Source organism: Sitophilus oryzae, unplaced genomic scaffold, assembly GCF_002938485.1.
Source record: "Sitophilus oryzae breed Bouriz unplaced genomic scaffold, Soryzae_2.0 scaffold_1396_pilon_pilon, whole genome shotgun sequence".
Lineage (NCBI taxonomy): Eukaryota > Metazoa > Arthropoda > Insecta > Coleoptera > Curculionidae > Sitophilus > Sitophilus oryzae.
The window spans coordinates 8,893,568-8,913,720 of record NW_022146055.1 but is presented as its reverse complement, the minus strand read 5'-3'; the positions used below and the strand labels follow the sequence as shown (position 1 = coordinate 8,913,720).

Here is a 20,153-nt window from a genome sequence, read left to right as displayed (position 1 = left end):
AAGCAAGATAGACAAAAAAGTCAGGAGACAAAAAAATAATATTTTTAATTACTAAATCCAAAAATAATATTAAACTTCTAAAAAAGCAGAGGCGCTATTTTTTCCTTTAAAATAATTTAACAGTGATGCCCCACCGCCGCCCCTGGCCATTAAACTTAAATCTAATTGCATCAAATTAAGTCCCATAGTAAGTATTATAAACGGGTCAAGTTTATATCAAAATCGATTAAATAATTTTTCAAATATCTTAAATTTTTTTTCTTTTTTAAGTAACTTTAACACCCTGTATCTCGAAAAGTAAGCTTTAAATCTTACAAGTTGATATGAACGTTTTGTTTTATTTTTGCAAGTTCTATCGTCTATTAAATTTTCCCGATTAAACAGGGTGGTGCGAACTGTATTCCGGAAACTTCGCCAGCATATTCTGCAGATAAAAATAAGTAAAAAAGTTCGTATAAATGTATGTCCTAAAATGCTTAGTTTCGGAGATACAGGGTGTAGAAGTTTCATTTTTATTTCGATTTTTTCCAAATAATTTCTGAAATAACGTCAATATTTGGATGAAAATTGGTATCTGGGTTTTTTTTCACATGAAAAATTTGATTTTGATGTCAATATGACTCCTACTTGTAGAGGGCGCCACCTACATATTTTTTAACTGGTTTGAAGAGTAATAACTTTTCGTCCGTACCTGTATAAAACTACTGAGTGAAAAAAATTACATTTCCGTGATTTTTTACGTAAAAAATGTCTCTTGGTAAAAATCTCTACGAACAACCGCTCTCAAGATATTTAGAATGGAATTAGTCAATACATGTCATTATTGACAAAAAAATTAACACGTTGAGAGTAGATAGTTATTTGACTGAAATAATAAATTTGGAAAATTTTTATTTTTTTAAATTAATCATAATTTTTTCTACGAAAAAATAACGATAAAACAGTTTCTGTCAAACTTTTGGCAGAAAAGCATTTCAAATTTATGATTTCAGTTTAATAACTGTTAGTCAACATGTTTAATTTATCAATGTAGATAGGTCTTGATAATTTCGATTCCAAATATCTCGAGAACCGTTCCTTGTAGCGATTTTTACCAAGAGATCTTTTTTACGTAGAAAATGTCATAAATTTATATTTTTTTACTCACTAATTTTATACAGGTACGGACGAAAAGTTATTACTCTTCAAACCAGTTAAAAAATATGTAGGTGGCGCCCTCTACAAGTAGGAGTCATATTGACATCAAAATCAAATTTTTTATATCAAAAAACACCTTGTATATCAGAAACTAAGCATTTTAGGATCTACATTTATTTATACGAACTTTTTTACTTATTTTTATCTGCAGAATACTGCCGAAGTTTCCGGAATACAATTCGGACCACCCTGTATATTCGGACCACCCTGTAAGTCTTGAAAAAAGCTGTGTTTAAAGAACATTATAAATATTCTTTGGTGTGATATTCTATATTCTTTTCAACACTGTGCAGCTTTGATTTTTGTTATAATTCTACATTTCCTTTTTTAACAAGTGCATAATAAATTAAAATGTATATAATATATGCTTTAGAAAACATAGTTTGATATGTTATTTTTATGAAAATTTACTTGTGAGAAGTAACATATTACTATATAGATGTATAATAGGCATAGACACAACTATTAAATGTGATTTTTATATAGATTTATTATTATTTTTCATATATTTTAGTGAGAATATTATATAACTTTTATGTAAGTTAGTTCAGGTCGTATTTGACTTTACGTAATTTTATTACTAAACTTTTTTATGCCTCTTTTAATGCATTTTTATATATCGCTTATTTATGTAATTTTGATAATCTTTTTAGTGGTAGATAATTTTAAGATACTATCTGGTCAGAATAAATTTATTGTGATTAAATAATTGAACATGTGCCAATTAACTAAGTGGGTTAAATAAATGTTATAAAGAACATAAAAAGTGTTATTATTTCAAAAGCAATATTTACAAACTTTTAGAACTGGTAGACTGTATTTTCTAAAATTGAAAATACTTCGTATTATGACAATGAAGTGAAAACTTATTATTATTAAAAGTTAGTATATTGTTAATGAGATTAAAGCTTCATTCAAAACCTCGCAATTAGTGAAATAAATTAGTGGTTTTAATTACACTTTATACTTTTTAGTTTACGATCATTCACAATGTTTAAAAAACACAATTAAAGTTAATAGAATATCCTAGCAACAGCTTGCGTTAGTCAGTTGTATCAACAGAGAAAGCCTAATATTTGGCTTATAAAACAATCAACTTTTGATTTCTAACCGTTGTCCGACGATACGTTAATACGATATTAATTTTATTGGTTGAATTTAAAGGCTTCGATTGGTTAACCGTTTCTAACCAATTGCAGTCTTTAAATTCAACCCATAAAACTAATATCGGATCATCGTATCGTCGGATAACGGATGCATGAAAATTAAGCTTAATTAGTGCTTAGTGGAACAGTTAAAAGTTTGATAACTTTTTCTACTAATTGAAAATGTCTACCAATAATTTTGACGTTCTGAATGCTTAAATTGAAATTAAAGGAACAAACTTCTACGTTAATTGAAACCACTAATTGCGAGGTACTGCATGAAGCTTAATAATTAAGATTTATTTATTAAGGTTAGTTGTAAATAACTAAAAATATATTAGTGTGCTTAAAAACAAGTATAGTGGTGGTACAGTGTTCATTATAACTTTATGTTACAATTAATTTTCGTAATTTTTTGTGTCGAAAATTAAAATTACACTGAACTTATACAATATGATCAAAAAAATGGCGTCGGCGATGGCTATGAAATGAAGATGGTTGTCTTTTTATATGGGGAATGTCATCGATGTTCATTTCCAAGCCAACTGGACGCCGTTTTTTTTCCATCATACGGTATATAGAAATGGTAGAATAAGGGTCGTGACGTAGGAGGTGGCAACATTGCAAAGCACTTTTTTAATAGTCATTTTGATTCATTATTGATAAAAAGAGGCAAACATATTGGAGAAATCAATACTTATTAATAATGAGGAAATATCCGTTAATAATAAACGTTATAAAAAAACTCTCTCCAAAAAAAAACAGTTCTTAGAGAAGTTTAACGGTAGGGATAGGGTAGGTAAGAACTGAAATATGATTTCTACGCCGCCTTCTGTGATGTCGTTTTTATTCTATCAAATCGTGCTGGAATAAGAAGGGTTTAATACAGAAAATATAAAAAAAACATCTTGTATCAGAATATTTTACTATACTCTTTTTTGAATTTTCTTAGATTATTATTAAAGTATTTTTTTAAATTTATTTTGAAAATGACATCATTCAGATTTGTTCCTGCTATTCGAAAATCTTTAATCATCGGTTATACCTCCTATTAAGATAACAGAAGTTTCTTATTAATCTAGATTATATATTCTACAAAAAATGCTTGTTTTATTACTAAGTTATCAGAGATAAGTTAGTTCGTTATTTATCAGTTATCACAATTTGTGAATAGTTAAAATTCGTACTTTAATTGCAGTAAGTAAATAATAAAAAAAGTGTGAATAACTGCTGCCTTACTTTTATGGTAAGAAACTTTAGTTATATTCGTCAATTTTGTAAATAAAAATAATAATTGAAATGAAAATTTTACTTTAACATAATTATTATAAAATATATTCTTTCATTTCGGTATTAGGTACGTTTTAATCTTGTGTCTAATTAATTAAAATATTTTATAGAAAAGTTGTAATGACTGTTCAGCTATCGTTACGTCATCATATTATTTGTCAAATATATGCATGTGTACAGGGACGTAGCAATAGGGGGTGCAAGTGGTGCGGCGCACCAGGGCCCGGTGTCCGGAAGAGGCCAGGTGCCGCCTTAGCGGCATTGGCTCTTGCAACCCATTTCCAAATTTGACTTTTAACATTATTTGAGAACATCTGCATAAATGAAATAAAATTACATTACAATTGCCTGTTCAGGTATTGCACCACATTACTATAAGACCGATTTTTTAAATTTATATGACCGAAAATTTTTACGATTTTGTAGTCTTTATGCGGTTTTTGCACATAGCATAAAACGATGGGCAGTACTGACGGAAATGTTCGAATCCAAGAAGCTCATATTAAAACGATTGTGCCCAACGCGATGGTCGTCTCGTTGTGATTCTCTTCATAAGGTTTCACTATCGAGAAATTTTACAAGTTTTTTCTTAAGTATCACAAAACTTGTGTCCAATGCACTGCAGAGTAAAAATCAAGATATTCAAAGAGCGTCAAAACTTTTGGAAACTGCTAAGAAAGACATTGCAGAAATGAGGAACAGTTTCGAGGAAGTTATAAATGAAGCAGTTATAAATTATTTAGCTCGTGGTTGGGGAATTGATCCAAGTTTTAAAGAACACAGGATCCACAAAGTGAAAAAAACAATTTGATGAGTTATCATGTGATGAACGACTATTCAACGACAAAGAAAACTGTGTGCTGGTGTTTAATATAACAAGGATATAACGTTGGACGTTATTAGGTATATCAGAACTTGAAAATCGATTCAAAGGGTTAAATAGCGTAGTTGAAAGATTTAAAGTATTTTTTCCTTCGGTCTTGAGAGATCATTCTGATGCTGATTTGGTCCTCCTATCTGAAAACCTGATCAGCTGTTATTCCAATGATCTATAATATTCATTTTCGCAAGAAATTTCGCAAGAAAGATCAGATAAATGCAGACATTTCAGTTAATGACTTGGCGACGTTATTTATTTGCAATCAAATGATCTCCAGTTCATTCACAGAAATCTGCTGTGATTTTATCCTTTTTCTAACAATTCCTGTATCGCTAGCGACCTCCAAGAGATCATTTTCAGTCTTAAATTAATTAAGAATTATTTAAGAAATAAAGCTTGGCACTCCAGCTTGGCAATTTTATCAATAGAAAACGAGACAGCCAGAAACTCGGATCTTAATAGAACAATTAAAAAATAGATAATGTTTGTTCCAACAGGACGAGAGAACCGTCCTAGAACGGTAATTTCCTATCGGTCCATTCATTCGTTAATCTTGACAAACAATTCAAACTTTTCAAACAATAAAGGGGCGACTAGACATTACCGTCCCAGGATCGGTTTTCGGTCCGGTTGGAACGAACCTATAAATAACTATAAATTAGTTAATAAGTAATAGTTTTGTAGTTTAATATTTTTGTTACTACATTTATTCTCTACATTTACTACTACATTTACTACTACTTTATTTATTACTACATTTACTACTCGCCATACATTTTTTGTTCAATAAATGTATTATTTCATTTTTCATTGTTTTTTTATAATGAAGAAAAGGGCCCGCTGGTGGTCTTGCACCAGGGCCCAGGTTCGACTTGCTACGTCCCTGCATGTGTATTAGGGTGTGTCTGAGATCAGTTCATATTGTTTAGAAAGTTTTAAGTACGTTCCTATATTATTGATTGAGCGAGTTCCGTTTTTTCAGCATTTATTAATTTTGTGTTAATTTTTCTTTTTTTTTACTTAATTTTCGACCAGGGGCGGGTACAGGAATTTATTTTAGGGGAGCCCAAATAAAAGTAATGTAGAATATGCATTTTAGGGCGCCATTTTTAACCCAAATACCTAATATTTAAACCCAATTAATAGATTTTAGGTGCCTGGGCCTGGGCCTAACCTAACCCCCCGCCCTCTGTATCCGCCACTGCTTTCGACTATTATGATTCTACACCAAAACATACAACATATTTCTAATAATACAAATTTAATAAATAGCTCAAAAAGTAATACAATACATCCTATATTTTCGTAAAGAATAATAATTTAAAAATATAAATTCGTATTAGTCATTTTCTAAAATAGATATTGAAATAGAATATACATATTAAAACAATGACGTCTATAAAGATATATTATATTGCCACATTTGAGATTAACACAAAATTAATTTATCAACTTACTGTCTTAAAACAAGGTTTGTTGCAATTTTTGCAGAAGTTTTTATAGGTGCAAAAATGGACAATATCGATGAGTTACTACAAGACTTAGCGTTGGCTCTGAAACCTGAAGAAAATCCTAGTTCTAAAAGTGAAAATTTGAGACAAGTAATTTAGATAAAAATATATTATACATTTATATTAGTGAAATCCTGTTTCAGATATCTTTGCCACCTGACTTAAGGAAAGAAAGAAATTTTAGTAATACAATCGCACATGCGACGCCTCAATCAAGCAATGCATTTATCGCACCTAATATTAAACGGTATCTAAAGAATTCTGGAGAATCAGAAAGGTAAATAAATACGTATCTTTGTGCGTCCAGAATTTCAAACTTGTCTTAATTTATTGTGCTTGCTTTATATAATCTTAAAAAATATTTTTCTTTTAATATTAAACACCATTCTTTAATCAATAATGTCACATAATTCAACTGGGATTTAAAATCGATTAATTCGCAAGTACTGAGCGAATGTATACACAGGGTGGTCCGAACTGTATTCCGAAAACTTCGGCAGCACATCCTGCAGATAAAAATAAGTAAAAAAGTTCGTATAAATGTATGTCCTAAAATGCTTAGTTTAGGAGATACAGGGTGTAGAAATTTTATTTTTATTTCGATTTTTTCCAAATAATTTATGAAGTAATGTCAATATTTGGATGAAAATTGGTGTCTGGGAGTTTTTTGACATGAGAAATTTGATTTTGATGTCAATATGACTCCTACTTGTAGAGGGCGCCACCTACATGTGTTTTAACTGTTTTGATGAGTAATATAACTTTTCGTCTGTACCTGTAACAAAAAACTATGGAGTGAAAAAATATACATTTCCATGACTTTTTACATAAAAAAATGCTCTTGGTAAAAATCGCTACTAGCAACCGTTCTCAAGATATTTAGAATGAAAATAGTCAATACATGCCATTATTGACAAAAAATAAAACACACGTTGGGTAGATAGTTAAAGTAAACGCCACGAATGTTTGAGAGTGATTTATCGGTCGCTACCATGTGAACTAATCTGTTCAAAGTCACATAAAACTTAATTCCAGTGCCGTGGTGTTTGAAGTCATTATAATAATCAATATATAATCTGTTGTAATTTGTTGTTTTAACTGTCAAAGTATTGTCAAAACATATTTTTATAGAGGGTTATAAATATAAATGAGAATGCCCCATTGGTCGCACTGCAAGCACACCAATGGACTGACGCACAAAAACGAATCAATCAAAGAAACGCGATATAGTATCGTCTTTGTCAATCACGCTAACATTTTAGAATAAGTAGGAGGAGCGCAGGCTGATGATTAGACCGGGCCTTTAAAAACCAACGTCTGCGGTAAAAATTTACGTTTTCAATATAAAAATGATGGCGCGCGTGTCGATTCTTCGAACTTCATCAAGAGAAGAATCACTCCCAAACATTCGTGGCGTTTACTATACTTGACTGAATTAATAAATTTGGGACATTTTTATTTTTTTAAATTAATCATAAACTTGTCTGCGAAAAAATGATGATAAAACAGTTCCTGTTGAACTTTTGGCACAAAAACATGTCAAATTTATGATTTCAGTCTAATAACTATTTACTCAATATATGTTATTTAATTTATGTCAATGATGATAGGTGTATTGATAATTTCAATTCCAAATATCTCGAGAACCATTACTCGTAGCGATTTTTACCAAGAGACATTTTTTCGTAAAAAACTTCGTAAATGTATATTTTTTACTCAGTAGTTTTATACAGGTACGGACGAAAAGTTATTACTCTTAAAACCAGTTAAAATATATGTAGGTGGCGCCCCCTAAATATATATGTAGGAGTCATATTGACATCAAAATCAAATTTCTCATGTCAAAAAACTCCCATGCACCAATTTGCTTTATAAATTATTTGGAAAAAATCGAAATAAAAATGACACTTCTACACCCTGTATTTCCGAAACTAAGCATTTTAGGACATACATTTATGCGAACTTTTTTACTTATTTTTATCTGCAGAATATGCTGTCGAAGTTTCCGGAATACAATTCGGACCACCCTGTATATAAAACACTGATCTAAAAATAAATACATATATTTTATCAATGTTAATTGGAGGGGTGAAACTTGATAAGCGCCAATTTTTATTTTTAGGACTTTACAATATTATAGTAGGTCTAATATAGACCTACTACCATCCTATGATATATGCCTGGTAAAAATATAGAATACACGGAAAGAACCTGATAACCACCAGCCGTCCAGGGCTCTCCTGTAAAATTAGTGAAATGGCGCTTATCATGTTTTTCCCTTGGGCCCTTCAATTGTAATATTTTTATATTAAAAAAATCTATCGCTTTCATATATTGTTTTAAAATGCACTCTATTATGAGTTTTTTTTCAAAAGTTATGCTGCAAGAAATACTTCTTAGATCTTTCTTTTCTAATCAATGTTCACGAAAAGCAAATTTGTGTTTTCTACAAATTTTATGCAGTTTAAGTATTTTTTGTCTACAATATTATTGTCCTTGTTTGGTTTTGTATTTATGTATTAAGTAAAAAATGCAAACTAAATAACGACAATAATTTTGTAGATACAAAATAATGCCGGGTCCAGACCAATCAGACAAAACAGTGCACTATGGTTTCTAGAAGCTAATTTTTTGGCCAAAATACATATTTTAGACTCACTGTATATGGACTTTTTTTGTAAGTGGAATGCAAGCAGATATACCAATGAAGAAGACCACATGCATATATTTTTGTTTAGTTTTTATTTTTATTCCTTATCAGCATTTATATTTAGACGTTCTAGTGAAGTATTTGTACCTATTCAGTTGTTGTTTATTTTTGGAAGAGTTTTGGTGAATATTAAGTGATATATTTCAGTGGGATATAAAAACGGATTACTGTTATTTTTACACTTTATGGTATGTATTTTTAAGAAATCACTAACAATTACACATAAGAATCAGTGTCCATTATTTTTTAATTAATTAAAAATAATGAGTTTAAAACAGAACAAATAAAAAAATTAAAAGTTTAGTTTGACTTATAAAAAATTCTCCATGTTTCTCCATGCTAGATGTTATTGCAAAATTGGAAACAATGCTTTCTGAACATATCAAAGAAAAAATTGGCTGCTACTAGCTGCAACTTTTTTTTAAAAGATTTTTTTTCAGCTATGTATCAATTGAAAAAAATAGATTTTTTGGAAAAATGGCTACAAAGGGCCGATAAAGTTGAGAAAAACGGGTATGTTTCAAATTTTATAAGACAGAAATTTCAGAATAATGAACAAGAACTATCAGGCACAATGGAAAAAAAGATAAAGAGCCTTTGTATAAATTTTGAAAGAATTTGTCGCGGCTTAAAGATTTATTTTTAAAACAAAATGATGACTGGTTAAAGGAGGATTTTATCCTTGAGTTAAATTAACCCCTGCCATCCACATCATCTACCGGCCGCCCACGATTACCTTTTTCGGGGCAATCTGCCAGAACTCCGAGAAGAACGGCCACAAAAGTTTCCGAGGAACATAGGCAGGATTGGGCTTTACTTGTGCAGGCTGCTTTGTAAATTTAGTTATCCTGCGGATGTACTTAACCTACTACGTGTACCTGACTTTATCGAAAAGAAGTTAAATTAAGAACAATTTGAAGAGAAGCATGGAAAAGAAGAGGAACACGAGGAGGAAGAGCAAGAAGAAGAAATGCAAAAAGAAGAAGAGCAGGAAGATATTTCTAAAGAAGATTGTTTTTTGGACAGCAGTAATTCGATTATTGATCAACTTTCTTTTTTGGAACTAGATACAGAAGATGCTTCATAGGTAAAAGTTAATCACACGTTGAATGACAAGATTAAAAATAACTTCGTTTTATTAGTCTTATATTATTTTATTAAAAATACAAATTTACAGTCAATATTTTCCATTAAATGTAAGTTGTTTAATTTTGGCCAAAAAAGTAGCTTCTAGAAACCATAGTGCAGTGACAAGACAGAAACATTCATGTTTTACGACAAAGTTGTGACAAATCCAATATATTTCTGCGACATTTTTGTCTCATTTTTGTTTTATTTCAAAATTTGGAGACTTTTCAATGTCCCGTCTCCAGTCGGTAAAGATCAGAGTGTCTATATTTTGTTCGTATATTTTGCGACAAGTTGTCGGCGCAGTGTGGATGGCGTGTGCTGCCAGCAGTAGGAGACAAGTGAAATTACACATAGTTAATAAAACTCATTGGCAATAACTTTTGACATTTTTTGTACTTTTGTCATTGTGGTTTGGACAATTTGTCTCATGTTTGTCTTGTCAGAAGTCTCCATTTTTTGTGACAAGTTGTCTTGCATAGATAAATACAACAAGTTTAGATTGGAAAGCCCGTAAAAATTTTAGGTCGCGAAATTATTTTAGGTCGCGACCGTTATACGCGATCTAGCGCTGCTATAGCGGTCGCTAAGAACAACGACAAACAAAAACAGAAATAATTTTCTCTTGTCAAAGTCAGAATCCTCAAAAATCATAATAATCTTTCAAAATCCAAACCGTTCTCATTAAAGAAATTCCGAAAAGTGTTTATAGCGTCCATTTTCAAAGTAATATTGCTATCTTGTGAGTTTAATTCAAGTTTTATTTACTCCAACCGGTGATAATTGTGAAAAAGTGGCATTAAAAACTTAAAAAGCTGTGCTGTGAACTGTGAACTGCAAAAACCATCGTGGATCGTGGTATAACGTCGGTTTCCAATGTTTCATAGGTATTTCATACATGCGTCCTTATATAAAATAAAGTTTCTTGTATGCAACACACTGTCTTTAATTTATAAAATTAAACGAAAATAATAATAAATTTGAATTAACAATATTTGGCGATATAATTCCGGAAAAAGCCGAACCGCTCCGAAATTTTCAAAAGTTTTGGGTCGCGACCGTTTCAAGAATAGCGCCAAATAGTGTTTACATTGTCCTTATGGGCACTTTCCAATCTAAACTTGTTTCATTTATCTATATTGTCTTGTTTTTGTCTCAAAATCGTGTTTATTTGTTGTCCCTTGGTCTGGACCCGGCATAACAGATACAAATGCAACTGTATATGTATTTGTATTTGTAATTTGTAATAGATCTTAAGCCCACGGCCACACAGAAAGCGTTTTTTGCGTTTTTAGCGTGAAGCGTCTTTAGCGACTAAAACAAAATAACGGTATTATATAGGAGTGGCCACACCAAAAGCGTGTAGCGTTCGGCGTGTCTCGCAAAAAACGCAAATGAAAACAAATCAGTTTGTTTTCTGTAGCGTCTTTAGCGTTTTCTAAGATGAGACTCCATCATAGGCGGACGTTATATTTAATAATACAATAAAAATAAATTAAATAGTATGCATTTTTTTCATTTTAGGGTATTATCTAAAAATATTTTTATAAAGAACATCTACTGTTTAGGAAGATTCAATTAAATTCGAAAATTTGAAGGAAATGTTTGAAAAATTGTAGTTTGAAATGTTGAAAAAGTAATAAATTAAAGGAATATTTTCTTAAGCGTAAAAAATTGTTTTTTATGCGTAAAAAGTGTTTTTTTTCTGCGTAAAAAAGTTTTTTTTTAACAGAAACAAATGGTTTTTGACGCGTAAAAAATAGTTTTTTACGTGTAACAAATAGTTTTTTGACAAGTAATAAATATTTTTTTCGAGTAAAAAAAAAGTTTTTGACGCGTAAAAATTAGTTTTTTACGTGTAACAAATAGATTTGACACGTGCCAAATAGTTGACTACACGTACCAAATAGTTGTATACGCGTAAAAAATAGTTTTCTACCAGTAACAAATACTTTTCTACCAGCAACAAATAGTTTTATACGCGTAAAAAATATTTTTTACGTGTAACAGTTTTATTCGCGTAAAATAATAAAAATAGTTTTTTACGTGTAACTAATGTTTTTTATACATAATAATTTGATTCACTTTTACAAAATTTGTATTAAAATATCAATATTTTTGATAAACACGTGGACTGCTCACAAATACACGTCGCGTCACTACCATAGATAAATGAAACAAGTTTAGATTGGAAAGTGCCCATAAGGACAATGTAAACACTATTTGGCGCTATTTTTGCAACGGTCGCGACCCAAAACTTTTGAAAATTTCGGAGCGGTTCGGCTTTTTCCGGAATTATATCGCCAAATATTGTTTATTCAAATTTATTATTATTTTCATTTAATTTTATAAAATAAAAGACAGTGTGTTGCATACAAGAAACTTTATTTTATATAAGGACGCATGTATGAAATTCCTATGAAACATTGGAAACCGACGTTATGCCACGATCCACGATGGTTTTTGCAGTTCACAGTTCACAGCACAGCTTTTTAAGTTTTTAATGCCACTTTTTCACAATTATCACCGGTTGGAGTAAATAAAACTTGAATTAAACTCACAAGATAGCAATTATTACTTTGTAAATGGACGCTATAAACACTTTTCGGAATTTCTTTAATGAGAGCGGTTTAGATTTTGAAAGATTATTATGATTTTTGAAGATTCTGACTTTGACGAGAGAAAATTATTTCTGTTTTTGTTCGCCGTTGTTCTTAGCGACCGCTATAGCAGCGCCAGATCGCGTATAACGGTCGCGACCCAAAATAATTTCGCGACCTAAAATTTTTACGGGCTTTCCAATCTAAACTTGTTGCATTTATCTATGGTCACTACGTATTTTTAAGCCGTTAACACGTTTCGTTACAACGTGCTCGTGTGTCAAAGCCGTCTCACTAGCTCGTATGTCACGGTTTTGAATTTTTACCCCCAGCGCGCGTAAAGAAATTACTCCAAAATGTTTCATAAATCATGTCCTAAAATTGCATTAGCAACTAGAAATATTTACTATTCTATTATATAATTATAATTATTTATTATATTATATTATAATTATAACAAGTACTAACCACAACACTACAACATAAAAAAAATATACACTTATAAACTAAAATTCCTAAAATAAATGGTAAATAATAATTATTATTTTTACACACACCACTGGCACTAGTAGTAGATTGTGTTTCTCTCAGAATATATGCCCCGGCCCGTCCACAATTCAATCCCAGCATCTTTTATCTTCGTCTCTTCAACGCTAATGGCGCCGATCTCGCCTATCTCTTTCTCACAGGATTGATTGTTGGACGGGCCGGGAATCCACCAGCTTGCGACGTTACTAATTGACATCTTGATAGAAACTGCAGACCTGCAGCGCCTTTTGCGTGTTTTTAATGGACACAAATCGAAAAAAACGCTTAAAACGGTAAAATCGCAAAAAGCGCTTGAGACGCAAAAAACGCAAAACGCTAAAAACGCTTTCTGTGTGGCCGTGGGCTAAGGCTCTTTATTATACCAGGGTGAAAGAAAAGTTCAATCATGAAATTGATAACCTTGACCTTCCACCTCCACTACCTCCATCACCACCACCTGTATTAGATGATTCATTAAGTAACCTGGAATTGTCTGATGCTCTTTACGATAAACGGAACTTTACACCATCATCAGGGGCTCATTGTGCAACTTTCAATAAATATGGACAAGGGGCGAGTAGTCAAAACAATAATCTCTCACAGGTTAATATTATTTTTTATTTACTTTTAAGCCTTCGCATTTGGAAATAGAAACATAGTTTAGTTTGTAACTTTTTATCGAGTTGAAACTCAGTTGCTTGTAGCGGCTAGACACTTAACTAATCCATAGTGATATTTCGAGATTTTTTTTTCCTTCCGTTATAAGCTTAAGCTACCTAAAATCTAAAATTTGAAGTTTGTGAAACTACTAGAAGTACCTTAGAATTTTGTTTGAATGATGCTGTCAGTGAGCCACTGTCGAAATTAAAGAAATTTGACAAGCGATAATTCATAAACTATGAGGTATAATTTTTAATTTTTGACTCTATGTGTATAATTACTAGATACCGGGTGGGTTTCAAAAGTGGCTCACCCATATAACTTTTTTTATTTTTTAGTAAAAAAAACGAGATTTGGTGTGTTAGTATATGAAATAAATTAGGATTGCTTGACGTATTCAATTGTTTTTGGTTACTTCCTGTTTCATCGGAAATGACTCGGGAAATGACTACAACTTTTGATATTTAAATGGCACCCTCGGTATTCTTTTACTTTATTCGATAGAAAATAACACTCTGAATACAATGACATGTCATATGTCAACTTTTGACATTTTTGCATATGGTTTATTTGAAATTATAACTTGCGGTTCGTAACGAAAATTTGACTCGAAATATACCAAGTGTGTGGTATCAAATTATTCGTAAAAAAATGCTTTTTCCAAATATGCTAATGAGCCACCCTCGTTCCATTTGAAAAAATTAAGATATGATTAAAAATACGATTTGGCCATTTTTTAACCGGCCAGGACAAGACACTAAAAACATTAGACGATCAAATCTATTTTTCCAAGGCTCCTTGATTAAGAATTAGTGTTTTTAACATAGCCATGGTACTCTAGTTTGAAATTTAAAATACAATTTTTTATTAAGCGAGAATGTCAAAAGTTGACACATGATACGTCATTCTATTCAGAATATCATTCTCTATCGAATAAGTAGAAATATTCCGGGGGTGCCATTTAAATATCAAAAGTTGTAGTCATTTTCGGTGAAACAGGAAGTGACCAAAAACAATTGAATGCCTCAATCAATCCCAATTTATGTCATATACTAACATACCAAATCTCGTTTTTTTATCGGAAAAAATTAAAAAGTTATAGTGGTGAGTCACTTTTGAGACGCACCCGGTATATTGGCGATATGGCCAGCTATGGTATTTCCTCTTGATTATACAGGGTGTCTCAGATTTTAATCGGGAAAATTTAATAGACGATAGAACTTGCAAAAATAAAGCAAAAAGTTCATATCAACTTGTAAGATTTAAAGCTTCCTTTTCGAGATACAGGGTACCATTAGAATACCAATTATAATATTAATTACTAATTAGAATTTAATTTTTTTCGCAAGAAGTAAGCAAGATAGACAAAAAAGTCAGGAGACAAAAAAATAATATTTTTAATTACTAAATCCAAAATTAATATTAAACTTCTAAAAAAGCAGTGGTGTGCTTATTTTTTCCTTTAAAATAATTTAACAGTGATGCCTCACCGCCGCCCCTGGCAATTAAACTTAAATCTAATTACATCAAATTAAGTCCCATAGTAAGTATTATAAACGGGTCAAGTTATATCAAAATCGATTAAATAGTTTTTCAAATATCTTTTTTTTCTTTTTTAAGTAAGTTTAACACCCTGTATCTCGAAAAGGAAGCTTTAAATCTTACAAGTTGATATGAACTTTTTGTTTTATTTTTGCAAGTTCTATCGTCTATTAAATTTTCCCGATTAAAATTTGAGACACCCTGTATAGTAAAAATTAATATTCTTGCTTTACTAACAACGAAGTTACCGGGAAGTCAACGTTCAGCTTCTTATAATAATAATTTGTTTGTAGAAGTGTATTTTTCTGGTTTTTATTTTAAAATTGTATATCTCAGGTAGTACCTACCTAAATGTAAGATATATGGTCTATCAACTATTGCAGGGTCAATTGGACCACGACGGAAATTCTCGAGGGCAAGCCGGAAATTATGATGGAATTGATACAGGATCCGTTTCAGACCATCAAACTACAAAAGACATAAGGGACAAAACTGGTAAATGTCCAAATATAAAATATAAATACTTTATAGGACCTACTAGACTAAATAAAATATTTATATATCTAAATCCATCATATGGTATTCGGTTATATTACCGAGAGATACATAATAAATATTTATAAATATCAATAAAGTAATGAAGGGAAACATATTTACATTATACTGTAAAGTAATGATCTTTTCAATTTTTTCTGAATATTACACTTGTAGATAGGGAGTATAATAGGGAATCCAGTAGGGACAGCTTTACAAATATGTTAGTTGATTTTATGGATGACAAATATAAACTGGATGACAATAAGAGTTATGGAACTTGTGTAAAATGTCATAAAAAAGTAAGTAACTATAACTGAGTAACATATATGATAATATTCATTAAACTAATAATTAATTAATTAAAGGTAAGTGATTATATAATATATTAATTAAAAAATATAATTTTACTTTTAACACTTTAAAGTACTAAAATCAAACATTAACTTGCAAATCCGTCTATTAAATACTTCATTTATATAAACGTAATAATAGTACAATATGATCGAAAAAAAGGCGTCAGTGATGACTTTGAAATGAAGATCTCTGTCATTTTAGTTCCTTTACAGATGTTTTCTTTGCAACATCTAATCAGATTTTTAGATTTTGCTAAATCTAAAACTTATTTAACTTATGCATTTATATGTAGGTATTGGATGCTGCCGATGGATGTACTGCCATAAATAAATTGTACCACTATAATTGTTTTAAATGTTACGTGTGTCGTATAAATCTGGAAGGGAAATCTTTTTATGCTGTTGGAGGTGAACCTTACTGTGAGGATGATTATTTAGTAAGTATTTTTTCTCTACTCTGTACATTATATTAGTAGGATTTTATGGCAGAATATTTATTGCGCAGCTATAGATATTCTGTGGTTTTCTTACTAATCTCTGTATATAAATTTGTATATACTTATACAAGGTTATTTTTATATTTTTCTTGTTGTATATTACAGTTGAGGGTTGGAACCTTTGGTGTTACACAGCAAAATAAAACACTAAATCACCACAATACACCAAAACACTTTTAGTTTTACACTGGACGCGCGTTTCGCTAACCATGTTAGCATCATCAGCAGATGATTATAAACTAAAATACAATCTACAATTGGAGCGTTTATATACTCGCTCAGTGGGCACAGAGTGGGCGTGGCAAGATCTAGTCAACCGAGTCAGAACCCACCTAGCGTAACAGTTAGATTTCCGCCACTAGAGTAGTAGGAACAAAGAACTTGAAGGAATTGGACCGCTGTCTCTGTTCATACTATCTTTACATTTATTAATTCTGATGCTTTCATATGCATCTAATTGCCTGTAATTTGAGACTTATTTTCGTTTAAGTAATTTTAAGTTATTAAGTTCTATACAATGTTCTTTATCAACAATATGTTCGGCAACGCAAGATTTATTAGGTCTACCCTATCTTATCTGAGTTAAATGTTCTTTAAATCTAGTTAATATTGATCTTCTAGTTTGCCCAACATATTTCTGATTACAATCTTTACAAGAAATTTCATAAATACCCGACCTTTCCAGTAGAGGTGTTTTATCCTTTGGATTACCTAATAATTATTGAAACACCTCTACTGGAAAGGTCGGGTATTTATGAAATTTCTTGTAAAGATTGTAATCAGAAATATGTTGGGCAAACTAGAAGATCAATATTAACTAGATTTAAAGAACATTCAGCTCAGATAAGATATGGCAGACCTGATAAATCTTGCGTTGCCGAACATATTGTTGATAAAGAACATTGTATAGAACTTAATAACTTAAAATTACTTAAACGAAAATAAGTCTCAAATTACAGGCAATTAGATGCATATGAAAGCATCAGAATTAATAAATATAAAGATAGTATGAACAGAGACAACGGGCCAATTCCTTCAAGTTCTTTGTTCCTACTACTCTAGTGGCGGAAATCTAACTGTTATGCTCGGTGGGTTCTGACTCGGTTGGCTAGATCTTGCCACGCCCACTTTGTGCTCACTGAGCACAAAGTGGGCGTGGCAAGATCTAGCCAAGATATAAACGCTCCAATTGTAGATTGTATTTTAGTTCATTAGTATTTTATCATCAGTCTGCTGATGATGCTAACATGGTTAGCGAAACGCGCGTCCGCGGCGGAAAGTGTTTTGGTGTATTGTGCTGATTTAGTGTTTTATTTTGTTGTTGTATATACCAGACACACTTTGATTTTTCTTCCAATAAATTGAATAGTTTCTTACTGCCGTTTTCTTACTTAGTTTGCCGTTGCGCTTTCTGCGCCAGCATTGGATAACTAAGTCGTAGGTATCAGTGTGGTATCAGCAAAGCTTGGGTACTTATTCGTATAAATATACACAGGGTGAGTCTTAAATAAGTGCAAATATTTTCAGGGATAATATATTTTGACCCCAGAAACACGATTATGATTTTTTTCGAAACTTTTTTTTTAAAAGTTCGTTCTCAAAATTTAAGCAAGAATATATTTTTTTTGCAATTTTTAAAGTAAAATAACTCGGTTATTTTGGATTTATTTGAAAAACGGTAAAGGGAAATTAATATGTTTCATTTATTGAGATCTACCAGCCCTGAAAATATTTGCATTTATTTAGGACACCCTGTATATTGAACAGTCGTCATGTAAAGGGCAAAATGTAGTTCACATGTTGATGCTTTTATTATATTTTTATTCTAGTAGTTCAATCTCTAGAAAAATTCACAAATTTTCTGAAATGTCCATTTCAATGTAGGTACTCTGATTTTTTTCACAAAGCCTTTTTGGCATATATTTAAAATACTACTAACACAAGTGATTAAAATATAAATTTTGATAAGTTAGTCTGTGACTGTATTTACTGGTTAATATTTTATTACCTTATTTAAGTCTCATACGTTGTTGAAATTGCTTTTCCTTTTGATGTATTTTACTATTTTTTAAAATATATATTTCGGAATTTAATAGGATAAATATGTAATTAGGAACCTAATATCTAATTATTTAAGTATTAATATAAATTAGTCATTATTATTATAAATATATGTTTAATTTTAATATTATGAGTCAATAGAAACTGCCATCCTCTCGAGCTTATTAGCCTTGAGCAACAAAAACTTACTAACTAAAATATACATAGTGACCCACTACTCCAATGGCGATTATTAATTTGCAAATTTTATATTTTATTATCATTTTTGAAACCCTTAATATTTTTTCTTCTTAGGCAACTTTAGAAAAATGTGCTATATGTCAGAAAGTAGTTACTGGGAAATTGTTAAAGGGCAAGGATCAATTTTATCACCCTGAATGCTTTCGTTGTGTTGCTTGTGGTAAAACTCTTGCAGGGTTACCTTTCACTGCCAATGAAGCGAATGATATTTACTGCATTGAAGATTATAGCAGGTAAAATTATATCAGATGCTTTATACCTATACATTAGTCTAAACTTGTTTTAAAAATGTTTTAAGGAAATATATGCCCAAATGTTGGGGATGTAAACAACTAATTATTCCACCACCAGGCGAAGTAGAAGTAGTTAGAATTATCGCTATGGATCATAGTTTTCATATTGAATGTTTTAAATGTGAGGTAGGCAAATAAAATACAGGATGATCGAGAAAAAACGGCGTCAGCGATGGCTATGGAATGAAGATCGCTGTCATTTTAAATGTAAATTTATATGGGAAATGTCATTGATGTTCATTTCCCTGCCAACTGGACGCCGTTTTTTTCGATCATACGGTATTTCTTACACATATACTATAAATAGTAATTTACTATTGTTTGTTTAAAAAATAGGTATATATGACTGGAATTCACAAATACACTGAATTATTATAAAGCACCATTGAAATTTTACTTATATAAAGTAATTATTTTATTTGTAGGACTGTGGTTTTGTTTTTTCCCAGAAAGGAGAAAGCGGAAGGTGTTACCCTATTGATGGCCGCCTACTTTGTCTAAATTGTAATACTAAACGATCAGAATATTCTTCAACATAGTTTATATAGGACAGTTTAATAATGTGATTATATCTTTAGTTATGTTATTTTTGATATATAATTTATAATGCACTGTAATAAAATATTTACTTAGTTAAATTGTTATTAAATAAATGGTGTATCAAGTCGTTTGTTGTGCTAATTGTTTATAAAATATATGTATTATTTATTTTTAAATCAGTTATTAATTATAGACATACTAATAATTTTATTTCTAATTTTCAAAAAAAACGGGAATAATAAATTTCTGTATAATTGGTTGCCTATAATTTGGCTCATTTTAATATTAAAAATGTTCTGAGGCCATCATAAGTAGGAATGGGCGCTTCAAAAACTTTATTTACATTATCGATTTTTAAGTTTTAAAATGTAAAATTCTTTAGAATGCTGAAACTTTAAATGCCTTTAAGGGTTATACCCAAGGGGTATGCCCCTTTAATGT

At 30.8% G+C, this 20,153-nt stretch overlaps 1 protein-coding gene across 2 annotated transcripts; it reads left to right on the top strand.

Moving 5' to 3' along the window:
- Positions 1-3,459: 3,459 nt before the first annotated feature.
- On the top strand, positions 3,460-19,865 carry LOC115875994 (thyroid receptor-interacting protein 6-like). Of its 2 annotated transcripts, none has more exons than XM_030891640.1 (10): positions 3,460-3,588; positions 6,004-6,113; positions 6,167-6,300; positions 13,376-13,592; positions 15,575-15,686; positions 15,903-16,027; positions 16,375-16,518; positions 18,934-19,112; positions 19,178-19,298; positions 19,598-19,865. In XM_030891640.1, the coding sequence occupies exons 2-10, from the start codon at positions 6,024-6,026 to the stop codon at positions 19,709-19,711; spliced, it is 1,236 nt and encodes a 411-aa protein (XP_030747500.1). In that variant the 5' UTR covers positions 3,460-3,588; positions 6,004-6,023; the 3' UTR covers positions 19,712-19,865. The 2 variants fall into 2 exon arrangements, with proteins under 2 accessions (XP_030747500.1, XP_030747501.1); XM_030891641.1 differs by having other exon boundaries at positions 3,490-3,588; positions 6,016-6,113.
- Positions 19,866-20,153: the final 288 nt, after the last annotated feature.